This window comes from Bombus terrestris, chromosome 11, assembly GCF_910591885.1.
Source record: "Bombus terrestris chromosome 11, iyBomTerr1.2, whole genome shotgun sequence".
Taxonomy (NCBI): Eukaryota; Metazoa; Arthropoda; class Insecta; order Hymenoptera; family Apidae; genus Bombus; species Bombus terrestris.
Window position 1 is genome coordinate 17,053,400 of NC_063279.1, and position 18,373 is coordinate 17,071,772.

The window sequence follows — 18,373 nt, forward strand, 5'->3', positions numbered from 1 at the left end:
TGTAGAAATTCGAAATTTTGGAGTAATTTTATAGTTATAAAACATAAGAAACAGTATACATATGTATATCCTCCAAAAGAACACAACATACATTTGCAAAGATTTCTCAAGAGACGAATCTCAGGCTTGTGCCAAGTCATACTATATATCTATCGATATGCATATTTTATGATAATTGTTCCAGAAATAACGAAGAAAATCCACGTTTAATCTCTCCATTAGGTTCGACTATTTCGCGAGGACGGTGCCTCCGGACACATTCCAATCGATCGCGTTGGTGGACGTGGTGAAAAGTGCAAATTGGTCCTATGTCTCGACCGTCTACTCCGAGGGTAGCTATGGAGAATACGGGATCGAGGTGTTCACCAGGGAAGCGACAGAACGTAACGTGTGCATCGCGGTAGCGGCGAAAGTGCCTAGCGCCGCAGACGATCGTGTATTCGACGATATCATCCAGAGACTGAGTAAAAAACCGAATGCCAGAGCTGTAATTCTGTTTACCCGCGCAGAGGACGCTAGAGGAATCCTCGAAGCGGCCAGAAGATCCAACATGACAGCATCCAGTCAACCGTTTCAATGGCTGGCCAGCGATGGTTGGGGTCGTCAAATCAAACTCGTAGAGGGTCTCGAAGAAGAAGCCGAAGGCGCTATCACGGTAGAGCTTCAATCGGAGAACATTCCAGGCTTCGACGAGTACATGGCCTCCTTAACTCCGGACTCGAACCGTCGAAACCCTTGGTTCAGCGAATACTGGGAGGAAGTGTTCGGTTGCGTTCTCAAAAAGAATATCAGACTCGTAGGAAATCAAAATAGCACCATGTGCTCGTTGAAGCTTAGATTGACCTCGGAAACCGGATATGAGCAAGAGTCGAAGGTTCAATTCGTCGTGGATGCCGTGTACGCTTTCGCGTTGGCACTGCACAACCTTCAGAGGGACGTGTGCACGAAAACCAGCGGTTTATGCGCCGCGATGGCGAACTACGACCGAGCCCTATTCTATAGAAACTACCTGCTGAACGTGTCCTTTACAGGTGAGTTTTGAATTACATACTCTGATGCACAAAAGTTACGGCGAACCCAAACGGCCTCCAAAGGCGGAATTCGATATTTTGCACGGCCTTCTGTCACTGCCTCGGGCTTTCCAATGCGCTACAACATATTACTATATTTGAGAATCGTGCATGTATTATACATATATTACGCCTTCATCCCTCATCCTCTTTGGTTCAGCGGTTCACCTCTGATTCCGTATTCCGGTATTCGCGTATTAAATTTTTCCCTTTGCAACAAGGCGAGCAATAAACGCGCGATTCGCGCCAGGCTTTATAACGCGAAACCGATAATATCGACGACCCCGGTGAACAATAAACGCGGTAGAACGAATATATTCACAGCGGCGTGGTTCTGCGAGCCGATATGAAATTTTTCCGACCTTGACGGTTCCTGGCAGCCTGCTTTGAGAACGATGGATAATTCGCGGATAATCGGAGCATTTTGCGCTTGATTGAGTTTTATCGGTTACTTTCCCGGCAACATAGCGGCATTTGCTCGTGAGACAGCGAAGGTTTTATGGTTGCCAGTATTCCGTCAATCTGATCGCGATCTTTGGTTTCTCTATTACATGAACTGACATAAAGATAACAAAAACAGTTTTGGATTTAATCCTTGGATAATAATGACCGAATCATTTTACTCATATACATCGACGTTCATAAGTATCAGGATATCTGCTATTAACATACAAATAATTAATAATATGTAATAATTAATCTAGATTATGACGGAAATTGTTAATCTATCGAAAATTTATTGCAACTGTTTGCAAGAGTTAGAGAAGTGCGTTGGTCCGCATAGTTTCCAGATCTGAATCGCTTAGTATTGTTGCGAACAGAATGATAAAATGTATTAGTGCTCGAAGATTTAACGAAATCAGTGATCCATATATCTTACACTATTCTTGTATCAAATCATCCTCTAACCGCACGAAAGCTTGCAAGGATCGTAGAATGGACCAGACTGAATTATTCCAGGCATTTCTCCGGAGACCAATGCATTCCTAGATCGAACACGGAAAGGCCGAACGCGCCGTGCCGTTCATTCTGACCTCGTACCTCGGTTCAGATTTCCTGGCATGGGTATGGGCGAAACGAATTTTTGGCGTGGCCGGTGAAAACACGAACTAGAGAATGATGGTTGCGGTGATTTTAGTTGCTTCGTACTTGGAATTGATACGAGCACCGCGATGCCTTGCTCAACGAGGCGAGTGAGAGACGATTCGATTCCAAAGTACGGATCGTGTTAAATTTTTATTCTAAGAGCACACTGTGACAAAGACAGAGGAATGAAAAAAAATAGCGAAAACGAAAGTAGAAAGGGAGTTGAGATGAGTCGTTCGGAGTCAAAGAATATAAATGAATACATGGTCAAATAATTAACGTTAGCTGTACATAGTGATACTGATAAATATATTTACTGATGATTTATAATTTTAAAATTTAAACTTACATTCTAGAAGCAAATTCTATTAACACGCACGGATGCTCGTACGATGAACTCCAATAATTTAAAGCGCGCTTTTACAATACATAAAACTTTATTTTATTTCACTATTATTATTTCTTCTGTTTCTTTTCAAAATTCGTCATTGAAAGCCAGAATATTGTATTTATTTCAGTTATGATTAATCGCACTTTCGATTTAACGGACTGTCACTCTAAAGTCAAAAACAGGAACGAAGGTTACAACAGACGAATCTCATCGTGATTTCGTAATTTTTCGCTAGTGTGCGACCGTGACGCTTGGGTGACAGGCGCGTACGAGGAAAGCGGCAGACAAGTAGAGAGACAGAACAGAGAGGGTTTGATAATACGGAAATGAGGAGAAGAGAGAAAAAGACAGACTGGAAAAAAGGTGGAGGGAGGTAGTATCACAAGGGGATCGTGCTGTATCGATCCTAAATGTGCAGTCCAAGGCCATTGTTTTTTCCCCGTTTATCAAACCAATGCGTGACGAAGGTTTATGTTAAAGATGCATCGGTCTCAAAGAACAAAGTAGGTAATGCGGCAGTTCTCGCGTCTCGACATCCCTTTTTGCCATCTCCCTCGTGTTCAACCTCGTTTCTGCTATAGATTTATGTTCTCCAATCTTTTTTCTATCTTTTTTATTTTCCTCTTTTTTCTCTCGTACGATCGGACGCGGTGATCGATCGCGATCAAGTACACGTGCATCACGGTGAGTTCGAACGATATCTCGAGTCAAATCTGTTGGTGGTGCGGCCGGGGCCAACGTTATCGATTCGTTCGGTGGACGTGTGCACGTCGAGGGCGATTTCTACGAAATGACCAGGAAATAATGGCCCGGTTTCGGTGACTTTGCACGTTTTAGATCGATCCACGCGCGGCAAGCTCTCTCGCCACGGGCGACCGGATGAATCGGAGATTACAACTCGAACCACAAAATGGATCGGAAGAAATTGTATTTTTGTCTCTTGTATTTTCTCTTCTTTCTTTTTTTTCTATTTTTTTTTCTTTTTTTTTTTAATGTGCATGTAAATGAATCTATTACATGTTTTAGAGACTCTCTAACGAGACCGTGAATGCTCGTTCATTTTTAGAGTCAACGATGGGATGCCATAGCGTGTCGATTTTACGATTCGATGCGTATCAGTCATGACTTTGTTGTACGTGCATGGCTGATTTTTAATTGCGTGGCAGTAATTGAGTCAGGAATATAGACTGGTCACCAAGGAGAAATATTATTCCAGTTGTTAGGTGGCAAAGCTGTATGCGGTTGAGTTATGGGCCGAAGGAACAAACGCGTGGTACGTGGGGCACACGCCATAGTCTGACCTAATCTGATACACGCTGATATTACAATTTGCCTCGTGCAGCTAATGAAGGAATGCATTAGGCGTTTCCGCGGCTGATTACCGTTTGCTACCTCTGCTCTACGTAATAAAATTGCGAATTGACTGCTTTGAGCGTTAAAAGCTACCACGATCTTTAATTTCCGTACAACTTGCAGAATTAGCAAAATCTTTATCGTGCTTGATGTTTCGCGTTATTTCCCCCGAATCAACTGCTTGCCTTAACCCCTTACCTGTATCGAGGAAAGAAAAACGCGCGAGCTGCTTATAATTAGAATAACCAGAGCAAGATCAGATAATCTCGATTTCAAACGTTTCTCGTTAATCAAGAATTATTCCTCTCAAATTATAAGCTTCCCATAGCTTTCACGAGCGAAAGTGCTTACGTGCGTACTATCTATAATCATCGTGAGTTAATATAATAAAAAAAATATCAGGCAAAAAATGCCAATCAGTTCCAACATTAATTTACATCGAATAAAAAGGTTTTCTCGCTGTTAATAAAAGAAGGGAGTCGTTGGAAAGTTTTCGTATTCCTCGCTCTTTATATCGTGTTAAAAGCGCAAAGGGGAATATATGTATAATTTTAGTTTCCATCGAGTTATCTGGTAGAGATGGAGGTTGGAGGCAAGCACAATCGTATGTCAATTACGCGAAGCGGAAGTGCGATAATTAAAAGTCGCATTGCTGTGATCGTGTCTGTCTGGATATATTAAAACTGAAACGAACATGCAATATGTAAATGAAATCGTCGCATTGGCCGCGTAAATCCGCTGTGCAAATCTAACGAAACCCTTTTTCGTGAAACTAAATGTAGCGTATGGATCGCGATATGAGAAAAGACATAGGAAAATGTACCGGAAACTAGGATTCCTGATAAAACGTTTTGTAATGTACAGGCAACAGAGGAAAGTCTCTCCTTCCTGAACGGGGCATTAATCCTGGTCTTAAAACCACTGAAAAACGTGTAGAAGAAACAACTACGTTCCGCGGAACGACTCGACGAATAGATAAAAATTTATAAACGTAACTGTAATCTCTAATCGTCGAATTAAGACAAAATGTATTAGGACAAACGTACAAAACTTTCACTTCTTGAACATCCACTTCTTTACAAGTGTCTTTATACCATAGATTTTCACAGAAAGCAGCTGATTTTGATTTAAAAACGGTGATACATATGTGTCTTTTGACTCTATCTGTTTATATTTCCTTCCATTTAAATGATTTTTCAACGACTGAAAATGGTGGTAGACTGATAGTATTAGATCCAAAGACAAAGAGATGAAAAGAATTTTAAGCAGTTGCGTTTACATCTATCTTAAATTCATATAGCATAATTGGCCAGAAGCAGTGTTGGTCGTGTTCCATATCTAATTATTAAGATCTACGCTGACTTCTAGACTCGGACAGAGGCCAATTGTTTTATAGATACAGAACAGTTCTTGGAAAATGATTTTATCGAGAGACATTAAACTTCGCTCACACTTCGTAATTGTACTAAACGGAGAAAGATTAAGAATTATGAATAATTCTAAATGTACGGCTAGGAACTATAATTATAGGGTTGCAGTAGAGCGAGAATCGGTGTCTAGATGCATCTATACACGCTTTCGAACTTTAAACGTCTAAACGCCGATTTACGGGAGTACGGAATTGATTAAATTGCTGTTATCGCTTTGCCCCTACATTCTCTGTATTTTACTGTTCGAAATCGTATCTTTTCTCAGCTTCCGCGTTCTGGAAAAACAAAAGGGAACTCACGAGTATGATGTTTCAGACACTGCTGGCAGCGAGGTAAAGTTCGACGAGCACGGGGACGGGCTGGCGCGCTACGAAATCCTCAACTTTCGGAAATCGGCAACCAACGGGTCTAATGGATATCACTATCGGGCAAGTAAAAGTACTTTTGACTTTTTTCCACCGATTAATTAGAACTTGTCGAAATACGACCTTCCCGTTCTCTCTTCTCTCATTCCCCTCCTTCTACCCTCTTTAGCATCATTCTTCGTCATCATTCCCCAGAGCCGGAGGGCAAACTTCCCGCGAACTCCAGACTCATCGTCGGGTGAACCGCTTTCGGCAGTTTTACGCTCATTCGAACCTGGTACAATATCGAAATTGAAGTTCCTATTATTGGATTTGGCGAATTTCAACGACCGGCAGAGATAATTATCCTTCCTGAAACTTCGGGCGAGTGTGAATTGCTATAAATTGAAATAATTCCCCGATCCTAGGAAATTAGCTTCGGTTACACAATTGAATTTTATCCTCTATTCCTTGTACACTTCGTCACTTTTAAGCTCTTCTAACCTGTTTCTTCAGAGTGTCTTTTAACTGCTTCACGAAATTGATTTTCTTCTTTGAGAAATTGGATTTAAGGTACTTTTACTTGAATTTCTCCTTTCTCCGTTCTCTCAAATTTTTTTAGAAACTTTTGTAAATCGCACTTTTAAATTACTTCGCCTTGTCGACAAGCAATGTTAAATAATTGACCTTTTTCATTTCTGAATCATTTTGTGCATTATATTCCTTTTTAGGTTTTTACACTTTCTCTGTAAAGCTTTTTAACCTTCTATGGGTAGAAACTAACAAAACCAGAGAGTCTTCCCTTCTTTTTCCTTTTATAGTATTCCGAGTATTAATTCTTCTTATGACGGTGTAATAATTCTTCTTGGAACGGTGACAGCATCCGTCTTGGATGATGTCTTGAAAAGTATCATTTTGTCTTGTTGATCGCCAAAGTCACTCGTGACTCTTCACATCTGTCCATATATTATTTAAAAATGATAGAATGGCTAATGGGACAACCGACGACACAGAGGCAAAGAGCCTCTCTCGCTCACCATCATTACTCTATGATCTTATTTGTAGATGCGAAACCAATATCAACTACGTACGAGAACGAAAAGTCAGAACTCCAGTCCCTCGTCTGTTGTATCCAATTAACGATTGTTTCTCGATAAAAATCGTAAATCAACGTAAAACCGGGTGCACCGGTCGTGTTTCCAGCGATAAAGTAGCGGCTGGACATAAATTGCAACGTGACCTTCGCTACGTCCGCCTTCCTACCGCTGGATGCAACTTACAGGATGAAATATAACCTTTGCTCGACGGAACAGGTAACTCTAAATTGTCAAAGAACGCGAGTTTTATTGCACCAACGTTCTGGCCATTTATTAAAGAAAAAAGTGAAAGAAAAAGGAAAAAGAAGAGGAAAAAAGGAGACCATCCGTATATCCACGGATAACGGGTGGAGTACAATCTTTTCCCCAAAAATTCCCACGCGAATTCGTATTTCAATCCCCGTACGAATGTATATTTCATTATCAAAGTGGAGTATCTAAGTTGCGCAGCGACGCGTTTTATCCGAAACATCCATCTCGAAAAATGAAAATAACAACACGCCTCCTATCTTTCGATCGATCGCAGGTCAAATAAAAGAATTTCCTCCCCAGAGAACAAACCTTCCAATTTTATAAATGTTTCTGTCAGAACGCGCCTACGACAGACACCGAGTAGACAGGATTGAAATCGTGTATCGTTTCGAGCATTCGCTCGATTGTCCATCCAATACAGTTCACCCGAAATTTCGACGTCGATTAACGCCTATGTTTCGAACGTGCCACTACTATCGCTTTTCACTAGCAATTTTCACGCGATCGACAGGATACAGATCCTACGACATCCTAAATCGCATTCATCATATCATTCGCGACACTCGACGAGAAGATGGGTCGATCGATCGGTAACGATGAAAATATCTCTCGAGTAGGTGGTAGGAAAATGGTTCAACTCATTGGATATTCGCACGGAGGAACTGGTCTGGGCGCGAGGCACCAAGGATCTACCAATCTCGGCATGCTCGCTACCCTGCGAGTCAGGTATGATAAAGAAGCAACAGGGTGACACTTGTTGCTGGGTATGCGACCAGTGCGAGGAGTACGAGTACGTCTACGACGAGTACACCTGCGTGGACTGTGGCCCGGGCAAATGGCCACACGAAGACAAGAGGGGCTGCTACGAGTTGCCCATCAACCACATCAGATGGAACAGCGCGTTTGCGATCGCGCCAGCGGTGATTTCGTGTCTTGGAATCGTGGCCACCCTCGCAGTCGCGTGTCTATTGTTCCACCATAGAGACACACCCGTAGTTAGAGCGTCAGGACGTGAACTTACGATCATTTTGCTGGCTGGAGTGCTCGTTTGTTACCTGAACACGTTCCTGTTGCTGGCAACGCCTACTACAGTTACCTGCATTCTTCAGAGGTTCGGTGTGGGGGTGAGTTTCAGTGCAGTTTATGGAGCACTATTGACCAAGACGAATAGGATCGCCAGAATCTTCGATTCTGCATCGAGGTCGGCCGTTAGGCCAAGGTACATTAGTCCTGCGTCCCAAGTCTGCATCGCGGCCGCGCTGATCGCATTGCAGGTAAGAGAAAAAAAAATGGAGCAACTGTTTGTCGTCTGTTGAATATAGCTCTTTGATTAACACGTTCGTTATGGAATTTTTTCATTGCTTACAATACTGATAAATAATTTTTTTGTCTGTAAATCGTGCAGAATTGCTCTAACAACGGGATACATCGCAGAAAATATTCTTCGTACAAATATAATTGAGTCTTAATATAATGAATCTTAACGTAAGAGGCATCCTCGAAGTCATTTTAAGGGAATATTCTAGCTTAGAAAAACATCTTTTACATTTTTAACATTCGAATCGGTATTCAATGTATTCGCATTTTAAAGTATAACTCTGATCCACATCGTATCCAATGAAGATGTTCATCTCTTTCACTGAAACCATAATAAATAAATAACGAAACGGTTCTGAAATTTCCAATCGTGTTGTATCTGTGTTTTCATGATATCAGGTGGTTTTGACCCTGGTATGGATGATCATCGAACCACCGGGAAGAAGATTCTCCTACCCAGACCGCAAGCAGGTGATCCTCAAGTGTAATATCCAGGACATGAGCTTCCTCTTCTCCCAGTTGTACAACGCGTTGCTAATCCTAATCTCAACAGTGTACGCGGTGAAGACACGGAAAATACCGGAAAACTTCAACGAGAGCAAGTTCATCGGCTTTACTATGTACACCACCTGTATCATCTGGCTGGCATTCGTGCCGATCTACTTTGGAACAGGAAACGCACACGAGACTCAAATTACCACGCTCTGCGTGGCGATTAGTTTAAGCGCCACGGTGACATTAGTTTGCTTATATTCGCCAAAGGTGTACATCATCGTCTTTCAACCGGACAAAAACATCCGCAGGAAAGTCACTATGGGGGATAAGTCTAAGAAGCAAGGGAGTAGCGCAGGAACTTCTTCTATTACCAAATGTGAGTAAATATTTGTATCGAAGAACATAAAGAAAGGGTACCAGAGTCGGGTCAGACTTGCGCATATCTTATTTGAAATAATCGTGTAAATCATACGGTTATTACGGTTTATACGATTCCAGACATATTTCATCACGTAAACAGAAATGTTCACCTATATGGTATTATGATTTGTATGTACATCGATTAACGATGAGAAATGTCTAAGCTTCACACTCTCGTTACTATTCGTAATAAACAAACCGTCTAGCAAAAATTGAAACAAAAAGTCACGCATATGCATAACGATTATTTCATTTTTTTAAATTCGTTAGTGATACGATGTTGGGTGGAAAATAACTCAGAGAGTGTAGTTGCGTAAATTTCTAATACAGACTAGAACCCTTTCCAAACATATAGAATTCTAATATTTATGTAGAATTGCGCTGCTTTCGTATCGTCCTGTACTTCGATGAGGAAGAAGCGAGAATTTTGAAACTTACAGAAAATACGAGGCTATGCGTATCGAGTCTACATTGTCAGCAAATCGACCTTGACAATATCCTTCCATCCGTTATCCTGACATCTCACGAAACGAAACACATCCTTTCAGCCAACAATCTAATAAAGCTAGATCCCATTGTGGAGAAAGATTAAGATTTACATTTGGAATCCAATAAAACCTTGGCACGCTAAACGGTCCCATAAGACGTAGACGTAACCGATCGATTACACCGCGCGAATATAGTATTCGCGGTGCTCCATTTTAAAAGAAGTCGGCTTTAGCCTCGGTTCGAATCTGCCTGCGATGATAAAGGTGGCTAATAATGCCCGAATCCGCTGACTCGATTCACTCGCAAATTACGAAGCCTCGAAACACGGTAGTGAACTCGGCTCACTGCCAACACCTTGTACCATCCACGGCTCCACTCTCTTGACCGTACGTCGCACATATTTTCTTTGTACTCCGCGCTTTATCACGACACGGGTCGATCAATTTGTTGGATCTTCAGATGTCTGCTATGGCACGACCTTTCTATCGAGGAAACGTTGTTTTGTCCCGGAGCATTATAATTATTCTAAGCCTGAAACAGCTACGACGGCTAACCCTTTCATCAATGATTAAAATGACGAGGTGCTGCAATAACTGTGAAGCGAAATTTCAGAAAATCTTGTCGTATATATATACAATGTACATACATATATTCCTTGTGTGGAGTAAGTAGATTGTTAATTAAATAGAAAAGGACAGGCCTCGTAGATTTCATTAATCTTGATACATGTATATTGTCAATATTCTGACTAATTACTCTTATACTCGTACATAAGTAACCGCCGCGCCGTTTGATTTTAATTTCCAAGATGTGTATAAAAATATTTTTGGCACAATGTACTGTATTTTTTAGAAATGAATTCAGATTTGACTTTGGCCTTGGTTGGATAAGGAACCTCTGGATAAGGAATTCGTATTTCACGGTTGGGTCTCCTAAAACAAATCTCGATATTTTCTACCCTGATCGAATCTTGTTAGATAATGCAAGGCGACCGACGAACACGACAAATGTGTAACTCGATCTTTTATCGGATCTTACTAAGGAGAATAACGTCTGACGTCGTTGAGGAATCGCTAGGAATTCTCGAGGTGTAAATTTCGTTTCAACGACTCTCGATCGAGGGCAAGATCGATGAGTAATTCCAATTTTCTGCATTATGTTTCATCCGCCATCGTCGAGGTGCTCGAGTTCCTCTGGTAAAAGAAGATGGGAAACTGGCGTGCAGAAAGAATCGCAAACAATCGATGCTTGACGTTAATTTCCTTCCTCGCGTCAGCATCGCGTTTACATATTTGAATATCAGCTTGAGAAATTTTACGGCCGATTTGGTTCGCCCGAAGGGGAACACAAAATAGGTAGAAAGAAGTCAGAGAACTGAAGGAACTCTCGCGCAAGTATTTAACACGAAATTACGTACGTCATCTTGCCTAAGTGACCATAATATTTTCCGGCCATGATACTTAACGTGAATCCGATTGCCAGTGGTGGATCGACTCTCGTTCAATTTCCGTATGGAAATCGATTCTCCCATTACCACTGTCTATTGTAATTACGGACTAGTTACACAGCCGGGCGGCACGGTACGGCGTGTAATCACTGGGGATTATGGCCGGGGAAACGATAATGGCCGGAATTGTTCATGCTACGCTAAATTATTAAGTTAATTCTTGGATCTAGCGCAGTCACTTACATTTATCTTTGCCTCTCAGAATATTTTCAAATTTCGCACCTAAGGTAGCAAGAGATGAAACAAGGTTGAAAGGGAGAAAATTTTAGCCGTTCAGTACCTCTTCCGTTGGTTAGAGGGTCTCGCCGGTAGTACGGAGATGTGAAAAGTTTCATGGAATTCAGGTGAGGTAATCATCCATCGAGTCCAGTGATCTTTGGGAAAGTTTAATTAGAATCCTGCTTAGCAGTGTAACTATCAAACCCGTAAAAATGGTAATGATGGGTTTCGAATTACTAAAATTTACAATTACTAAAAACTTGTATATACAATTTGAAAATATTTATTTTTAACAAGATGTTTTCAGACCTTCCTTACAGTTAGCCTTTTACATAACGGCTTGCGGCTGCGTCTGTCTAAGCTTAATCTTCGCTATCAGTCTCCTGATCGGGAAAAGTCATTTCGTCGCGACACGGTACACATAGTACTTCGGTGATTGCAATTTACATAGAATTTCGTGAGAATCGTTAGGTGGTGATTTGTAACTGGCATTGATTGTTCTAGCCCTTTTGCTCTCCCTATATTTTACCGAATATTACGGGATAACAAAATTTCAAAAAATTTAAGCGATGTGAAAATTCGTTGGGCCAGGTGATCGATTCCATTAGCGATGTTGCGTCTTTTCGTTAGATCATATTTAATAATTTCATAAGTGTACGCGTACATTTCCATATAAGTGTTAGGATACCAGCTAATCTCTTAGAGAATACGATAATTGATCTAAATTATTAAGAAAACGATTAATTGGTTAAAATTTTCTATTTGTATAAATGAATTAGCTTAATCCTTAAACAGTGGATGTTCCATGCCCGGGCTATACATGTACATACATATATTACGACCGGGTTGTATTTCTCGCAAGATAGTAGGTAAAAAATATTTTCCCCCACCTAAAAAGAAATTATTGGGTAGGGAAACCTATGTTTACAAGGGCAGATATCTGCGTCAGTTTATCATCGAACAACGGTGAAGTGGAACCTACGGAAGATACAGAATATCCACGTATACATTTTGCGTAGATAAACCACAGGCTTCTATTTTTCTGTTTTAGCTGCGGACAATAGTTTTGTTGATAAATTTATATTGTGATTAAATTTACGTACAAATTATTACAATTATTATTTATGTTTTTGAATCAGTTTTTATAATAAAGTGTTTCTATTTGAAGACTAAATATTTTTCATTTAACCCAGATACCTTTAAAAATTAGGGGTATTCAGGCCGTAAAGTTAACTATTTAATTTTAATCAATCAGTACAACATATTTTTCGTTTATCAAAGTACGATCCTTAAACTGTAATTTTCCGGTTTTTTTTTTACTTTATAAATTTTTGTACTTCATTGTATTTCGCACGTTTTACTTTGTATTCCTTACGATATGACTTATTTAAATAAATTATTTGACAAATGTTTTATAATAACCTTAATTCAGAAAGTTTCAGGATGTCATATCAATATTTTTGAACTCTTTTTAACAAGTATTAGCTACTGAAAGATCCATCGAAAAGATCTACGTCTACAATTTGAGGATATCGTAAAAACGTTTAGAGTCTAAGGGTTAAATTATGATACCTTTAAACCATACATGCGATATACGAAAATTTCTACATCGCCTCAAGTTCCAAACCCCATTATAATTCTTAAAAGTTCTAATTTAAGGATTTATCAGATTTACTTTCCTTCTTTGCAAGTGCCCTAATATGATAACGTAGAAAGGAATATCCATGGTGCTAGCACTATATGGATTAGCACGTCGAATGCGTTAATTTAGAAATATTCTCGCGATTTTATTGGACATTCTGACGTTACTAAAGCGAGATTCCTGATTTTGTAGCCAAAGAAGAGAAAAAGCTAGTCCTTGATGATCTCTGGCTGGTTCTCATACGACCTAAAATCAAGGCTGCTTCTTCCCGGATCGATCAATCGGAATGTATTATTAACTGCGTATTAATTATCCGTTCGTTACCGGAAAAGCCGAAACACGCAGTTAATATTGCATAAAGAGAAATACGCTATTACTGCAATCGAACCTCTTAGCGCTAATTACGATCGACATTTTTCGCTCTCCAAGCAGAGCTGAACTCGTCCTTGTTCGCACCATCGACTAGTATCAACGCCAGGGAATAACAACGTTTCTCTCTTCTCTCCTTTTTTTTATCTCTCTCTCTCTCTCTCTTTTGTGTTTTTTTGCTTCTGCCTTTTAATTCTTTTCCGTCGCAATCTTTCTTAACCTTTTTTTAACCGCGAACAATCGATACGTCACGCTACTCTTGTTTCACGTGTCTGAACCGATACGACCGTAATTTTAGACATTTTTCCTCTTTGTCCTAGACCATTTTAGCATCTCCTTCGACATCGCGCCAATCTTTAATAGCTTTTCCTCCTTTTCTCGCTTTTTTCACTCGACTTTTTTACTCTTTTCCCGTGGAAGGTTTTTACTCAATAGTTAAATCGCTTGTTTGTTCTTTTTCTATTTTTCTTTCTTTAATATCAAACAGAAGGCTGAGTGAAAATATGGAAAAATACAAGAGCTTTTTTTTTAAAAACAAGATAGATACAAGACATGATACGTAACATCCGTATTTGGGCTTTAAATATACCTTAGCCTAAATGATTTTTCTCATATTAATCCATCAAGGTACACGCAGAGATATAACACGCGTTCAACAAATCAAAATTTTTGTTAATATTTCCGATATCCACTGTGTGATCCTTATAGAGTGTTTCTTCCCAAACACTACATTAATAGTACATTTCAATGGATTTGGTAATTCCAGTGTTAATGAGTTAAAAAGAAGATACATATAATGTATCATTTGTACCATTTTTCCTTTGAATTTCACAATTTTAATTATTCGCAAAGAAGTTATTTCTTTGAAGCAACATAGATATAAATTAGTCACGAGAAAAAGTAAAGAAGGTTTACAGATAGTCACTGCCCAAATATCAATTCCAATTAAAGCAGTTTAAGTCGAATGATCGTAGGAGGTTTGGTGGCGGGCACAATGGCCGGCACTGACGTTTGTTCTTTCCAACTCCGAGTTAAGTTTCAAACTAATAGTGGAAATTTTCATTTCCGAGCGCTGTTCCAGAAAGTTTAAACTGCTTTCCTGAAAGCCAGCCCACACGACCCAGACTTTCATTGCGCCTATTGCAAAATATCTGAACTTTCCCTAATTATACAACACTACGTCGTTGTTCTTCGCGAAATTAGCGCGATTTTCACAAACAACTCGTCAATTCCAACTTACCTCGTCGTTTTCTCTTTCCCTTTTTTCTCTCCTTTTTTGCTTTTTCATGCAACAACATGAACGCTGTATTCGTACTAATCGGGTGCAATTGCGAGTAGTACTCGTCGAATCAAACGCAGGATTTATGAAAAGAGAAAAATGGGAAGTTCGTTTAAAATGAATTAACTATTTAAATGGCGTTTTCCATCTTTAAAACGAATAGTAGAGGAGCGAGACGTTAATGGGGCTTTAACGGCCAATAAATTTTACACCAGCTGTCGTAACATCCTCCTGTGAAAACGATATTCAACTTAATAACCCTGACCGATCGTAAATGGCATTCCATCCTCCCATTAAAACCTTCCTTGTCCCCTTTCAGAAGCCCCATCAACCAAATTGCCAAGTACCTCGTGTATAATCACTCGAAGTGATGTACATTGGTACATATTGTTGCAAATTAAATTGTCGAGAAGCGAAACTAATTGATATAGTGACACCTAAAGTTTTACGACACCTAATTTTACAAAACTTCATGCGATCTATACAATATTTGACATTAGTGGTACAGTCGTTTCATATATATTATTTTACATTGTTTTATAAAACTATACAATATAATCTGGAAAAAGCTTCATACGTCGAGATGCCAAATTGAATAAATTACGTTAAAAGCTTTAGCTTTTTAATATTACTAACATTATTTATAATATTTTTAATATTAAATGTTTTTGTATTTAAAAAAATGCATACACATAGACAAATATAGAGCTATATTTATATTTAAAGAAATATACAGAGTTTTTTCAGAAAACTTCTTAATTATAGAAAGAGCTTTTTATATATTATGAATTACAATCGTAGTACGATCTATACATTTCAGACACGGGATGTGAACTAACCAGCGAGAGCATGCCTCTCCAGAGTGCACTGACGGCCGCGGTACAGACGTCTGTAGGCGTGACGGAGATCTCCCTAGCGTCGAACACATCGGGCAAAACTAATAACGAGCAAGTAGCGCAGCTGTAGGGAAGCGGGCTGTAATTCAGATTTGAGGAAACGCGGCATTCTGGCGGCCGGCCAACCGATAAGACCTCCGAGTCCGCTGAAGGAGGACCACGACACGTGTGAATAGTGCGAATTCGTGCTAATAAAAAAAGTATGTATTTCGAATACGGTAGAAAAGTTGCACGGCAAAAAAGCATTCGTGCAAAGAGGACGAAAATAATGTGTGTGTGGGTGCGCGCGCGCGTGTGTGTATGTGTGTGTGTGATAAGGGAGTGACGGGAAAAGTCACTAGAGCCGGCTTAACGAAGGCACTTCCGATTCTTCCTTCTGTGCGCACTGCTGGTTCCTACGATACGCCTTCGATCCTCCACGGCCATGAGCAAGCTCGACTTCCTTCCACGTAGATCCATCGTACGATTAAAAATCAGGGATCTTGGATCCCAAGAGCGGAGATAACGCGAAGAGAAAAAAAAAGACATCAAAGAAAAACGCCGTGACTACGTCGTATGTACATACGCTTAGATTACTATGTTTATTACTCGTGCACGAAGTGTACGATATTACAAGATATGCTAACATCGCGATATATGGAGAACTGTTTATAAGCGTTATTACGAAAACCTGCGTTGCATATTATTCAATTACGACACAGATATCGGTACTGTCGCTGTCGTCTTCGTTCGTTCATTATATCGAGATCATTCGTATCGCGATCGCTGTTGTCGTTATTGTTACTGTTAAAACGGTTATCTTTGTGAATAATATATATGAACGATATACGTACACAGACACGTACACGGATATTTATATTATATGCCAATATAGGTATAGTACACACGCGATCTGTCTGGCATGAGTCTGAAAGTCTGAATATGATTAGTCTCAGCAACGAGATCGAACGAATCGGAAGTCAGCATCATTGACGACAGCTAGAGGAGAATTCGCAGAAAGAATTCGAATAGCGAAGAATATCCCAACAATTGCCATCCACAGGCAAATGAATTTTACAATGTTTGTATCTGTTATTGGTTTAACGAGCTGACTAATTGGTACAATTAAAGCGGCGCGTTCGGCCGCGTATCGACGATTAAATTCGATTACGATTAATAATGATGCGATCGAATAGAGTTTTCTCTCTGGTATTTAGCCGAGTGTTTAACCGAGACTACGCTAAATGCTAAATCGTTGGAGTACCTGCATGCGCACACTCGTGCGTGTGGGTGACTCGTGCCAGGAATTACTCTGTCGGAAAAGGTTTGCTCACGCATATGTAATTAGCTTGTTCGAGTAATCGACGTTCATTGTCCACGTTCTTCCCACATAGATCGTTGACGAAGTAAAGAAGAAAATATTTACATTCCGTGAGATGTATATATATATATATGTATGTATATATGTATATATATATATATTATATATATATACTATTACATAAGGTACTCGCGTACATACAAGCACATACATATACAAATAAACACAAAAATACAGTTCTATCGTTGCACGAGATATTATGTGTTTCTTTTCGGCACACGATTACGTAAGTTGTTAATTTTCCTCGCAACTAGCTGCAATTAATTCGGGAAGATTGTTCATCGTAGTTGGAAACGAAAGCAAATATCCATTAAAAAAATATCTTTCGTTTTCGAATCACTTCCCGCATTTTTTGTATGGATTTGAGTTCCTAAAGGACATGAAATTGTTTCGATTACGAGCTAGATCGTTCCCTTAAGATTGTTATTATTTTTTAGCGAGTAATTGATATCTTTAACGAGTTGAACGTTTCAAATGTTTATTTCTGTTGTTTATTGTAATCGTAAAGCGTTCGGATCGTAAATATGGAATTACCAGCAGTCAATAAAAAGGAGCGTGAAAGAAGTGCAATTCGATAGTCCGCCGTACGACACTTTAGAACAATAACTGGAGTACAGAGAGAACAAGGGTGACAAAGAGAAAGGGGATATGAAAGAGAAGAAGAAAAGGACAGGAAAATGACGATGACAGGGAAAGATGAATGGCGGAAAATTTTGAAACTAGGCCGACTACGCGATGCGTGGATTCAATACACATTTCCTCCATGAATAGTAGACAATAAATAAATCGCTATAAGGCGAACTTCAACCTGGTTCGATCAATATCAGGATTTACACTCGACCTGTTCGATTAACAACACCACGATTTCGTTCTCTGAGGCGACTAGTGGCATTTCGTTTTTTGCTGGAGACATGTAACAGAGGAAACAGGAAAGACGACTATTGAATCGTATGAGAAATCTCGAAGATTATAATTCCAAAATTCATTTAACGATCTGCAAAGATAAGATTTGATAAGAAAAATCGAGATATAGAGAAAGTTAGATCGTTACACTTGTAATTATAATCTTCGACGATTATACGCACGAATGAAAGCACGATTGTTACGAACGAACAAAATTTTGTCGTTATTAGAGAGAATGTAAGGAAAGATTAACACAATGGGGAATTATAGTTCGAATGAATACGATGCATCATACAAAAAAGATAACTTTGTATCTTTTATTATAACACCGATCATTGAAATAGATTTTCCCCGTCAAAAGGAATTCTGGCATTTTATTATTCACTGTACTTGAACATATCTGCTCCCTCTCCCCTCTCTCCTCTACTTATAAAACAAAAATTAATTAAGATTT

The 18,373-nt window shown here is 39.5% G+C and overlaps 1 protein-coding gene across 11 annotated transcripts in view; it reads left to right on the forward strand.

Moving 5' to 3' along the window:
* LOC100650736 (metabotropic glutamate receptor) overlaps positions 1 to 18,283 on the forward strand; it is a 33,754-nt gene extending 15,471 nt beyond the window's left edge. For all 11 annotated transcript variants that reach the window (XM_020865420.2, XM_048410222.1, XM_048410223.1 and 8 more), the window contains 5 exons: positions 223 to 1,031; positions 5,646 to 5,758; positions 7,641 to 8,297; positions 8,740 to 9,211; positions 15,581 to 18,283. In XM_020865420.2, the coding sequence (XP_020721079.1) occupies positions 223 to 1,031; positions 5,646 to 5,758; positions 7,641 to 8,297; positions 8,740 to 9,211; positions 15,581 to 15,726 (2,197 nt within the window). In that variant the 3' untranslated portion in view covers positions 15,727 to 18,283. The remainder of the gene's footprint in view (positions 1 to 222; positions 1,032 to 5,645; positions 5,759 to 7,640; positions 8,298 to 8,739; positions 9,212 to 15,580) is intronic.
* The last annotated feature ends 90 nt before the right edge of the window (positions 18,284 to 18,373 follow it).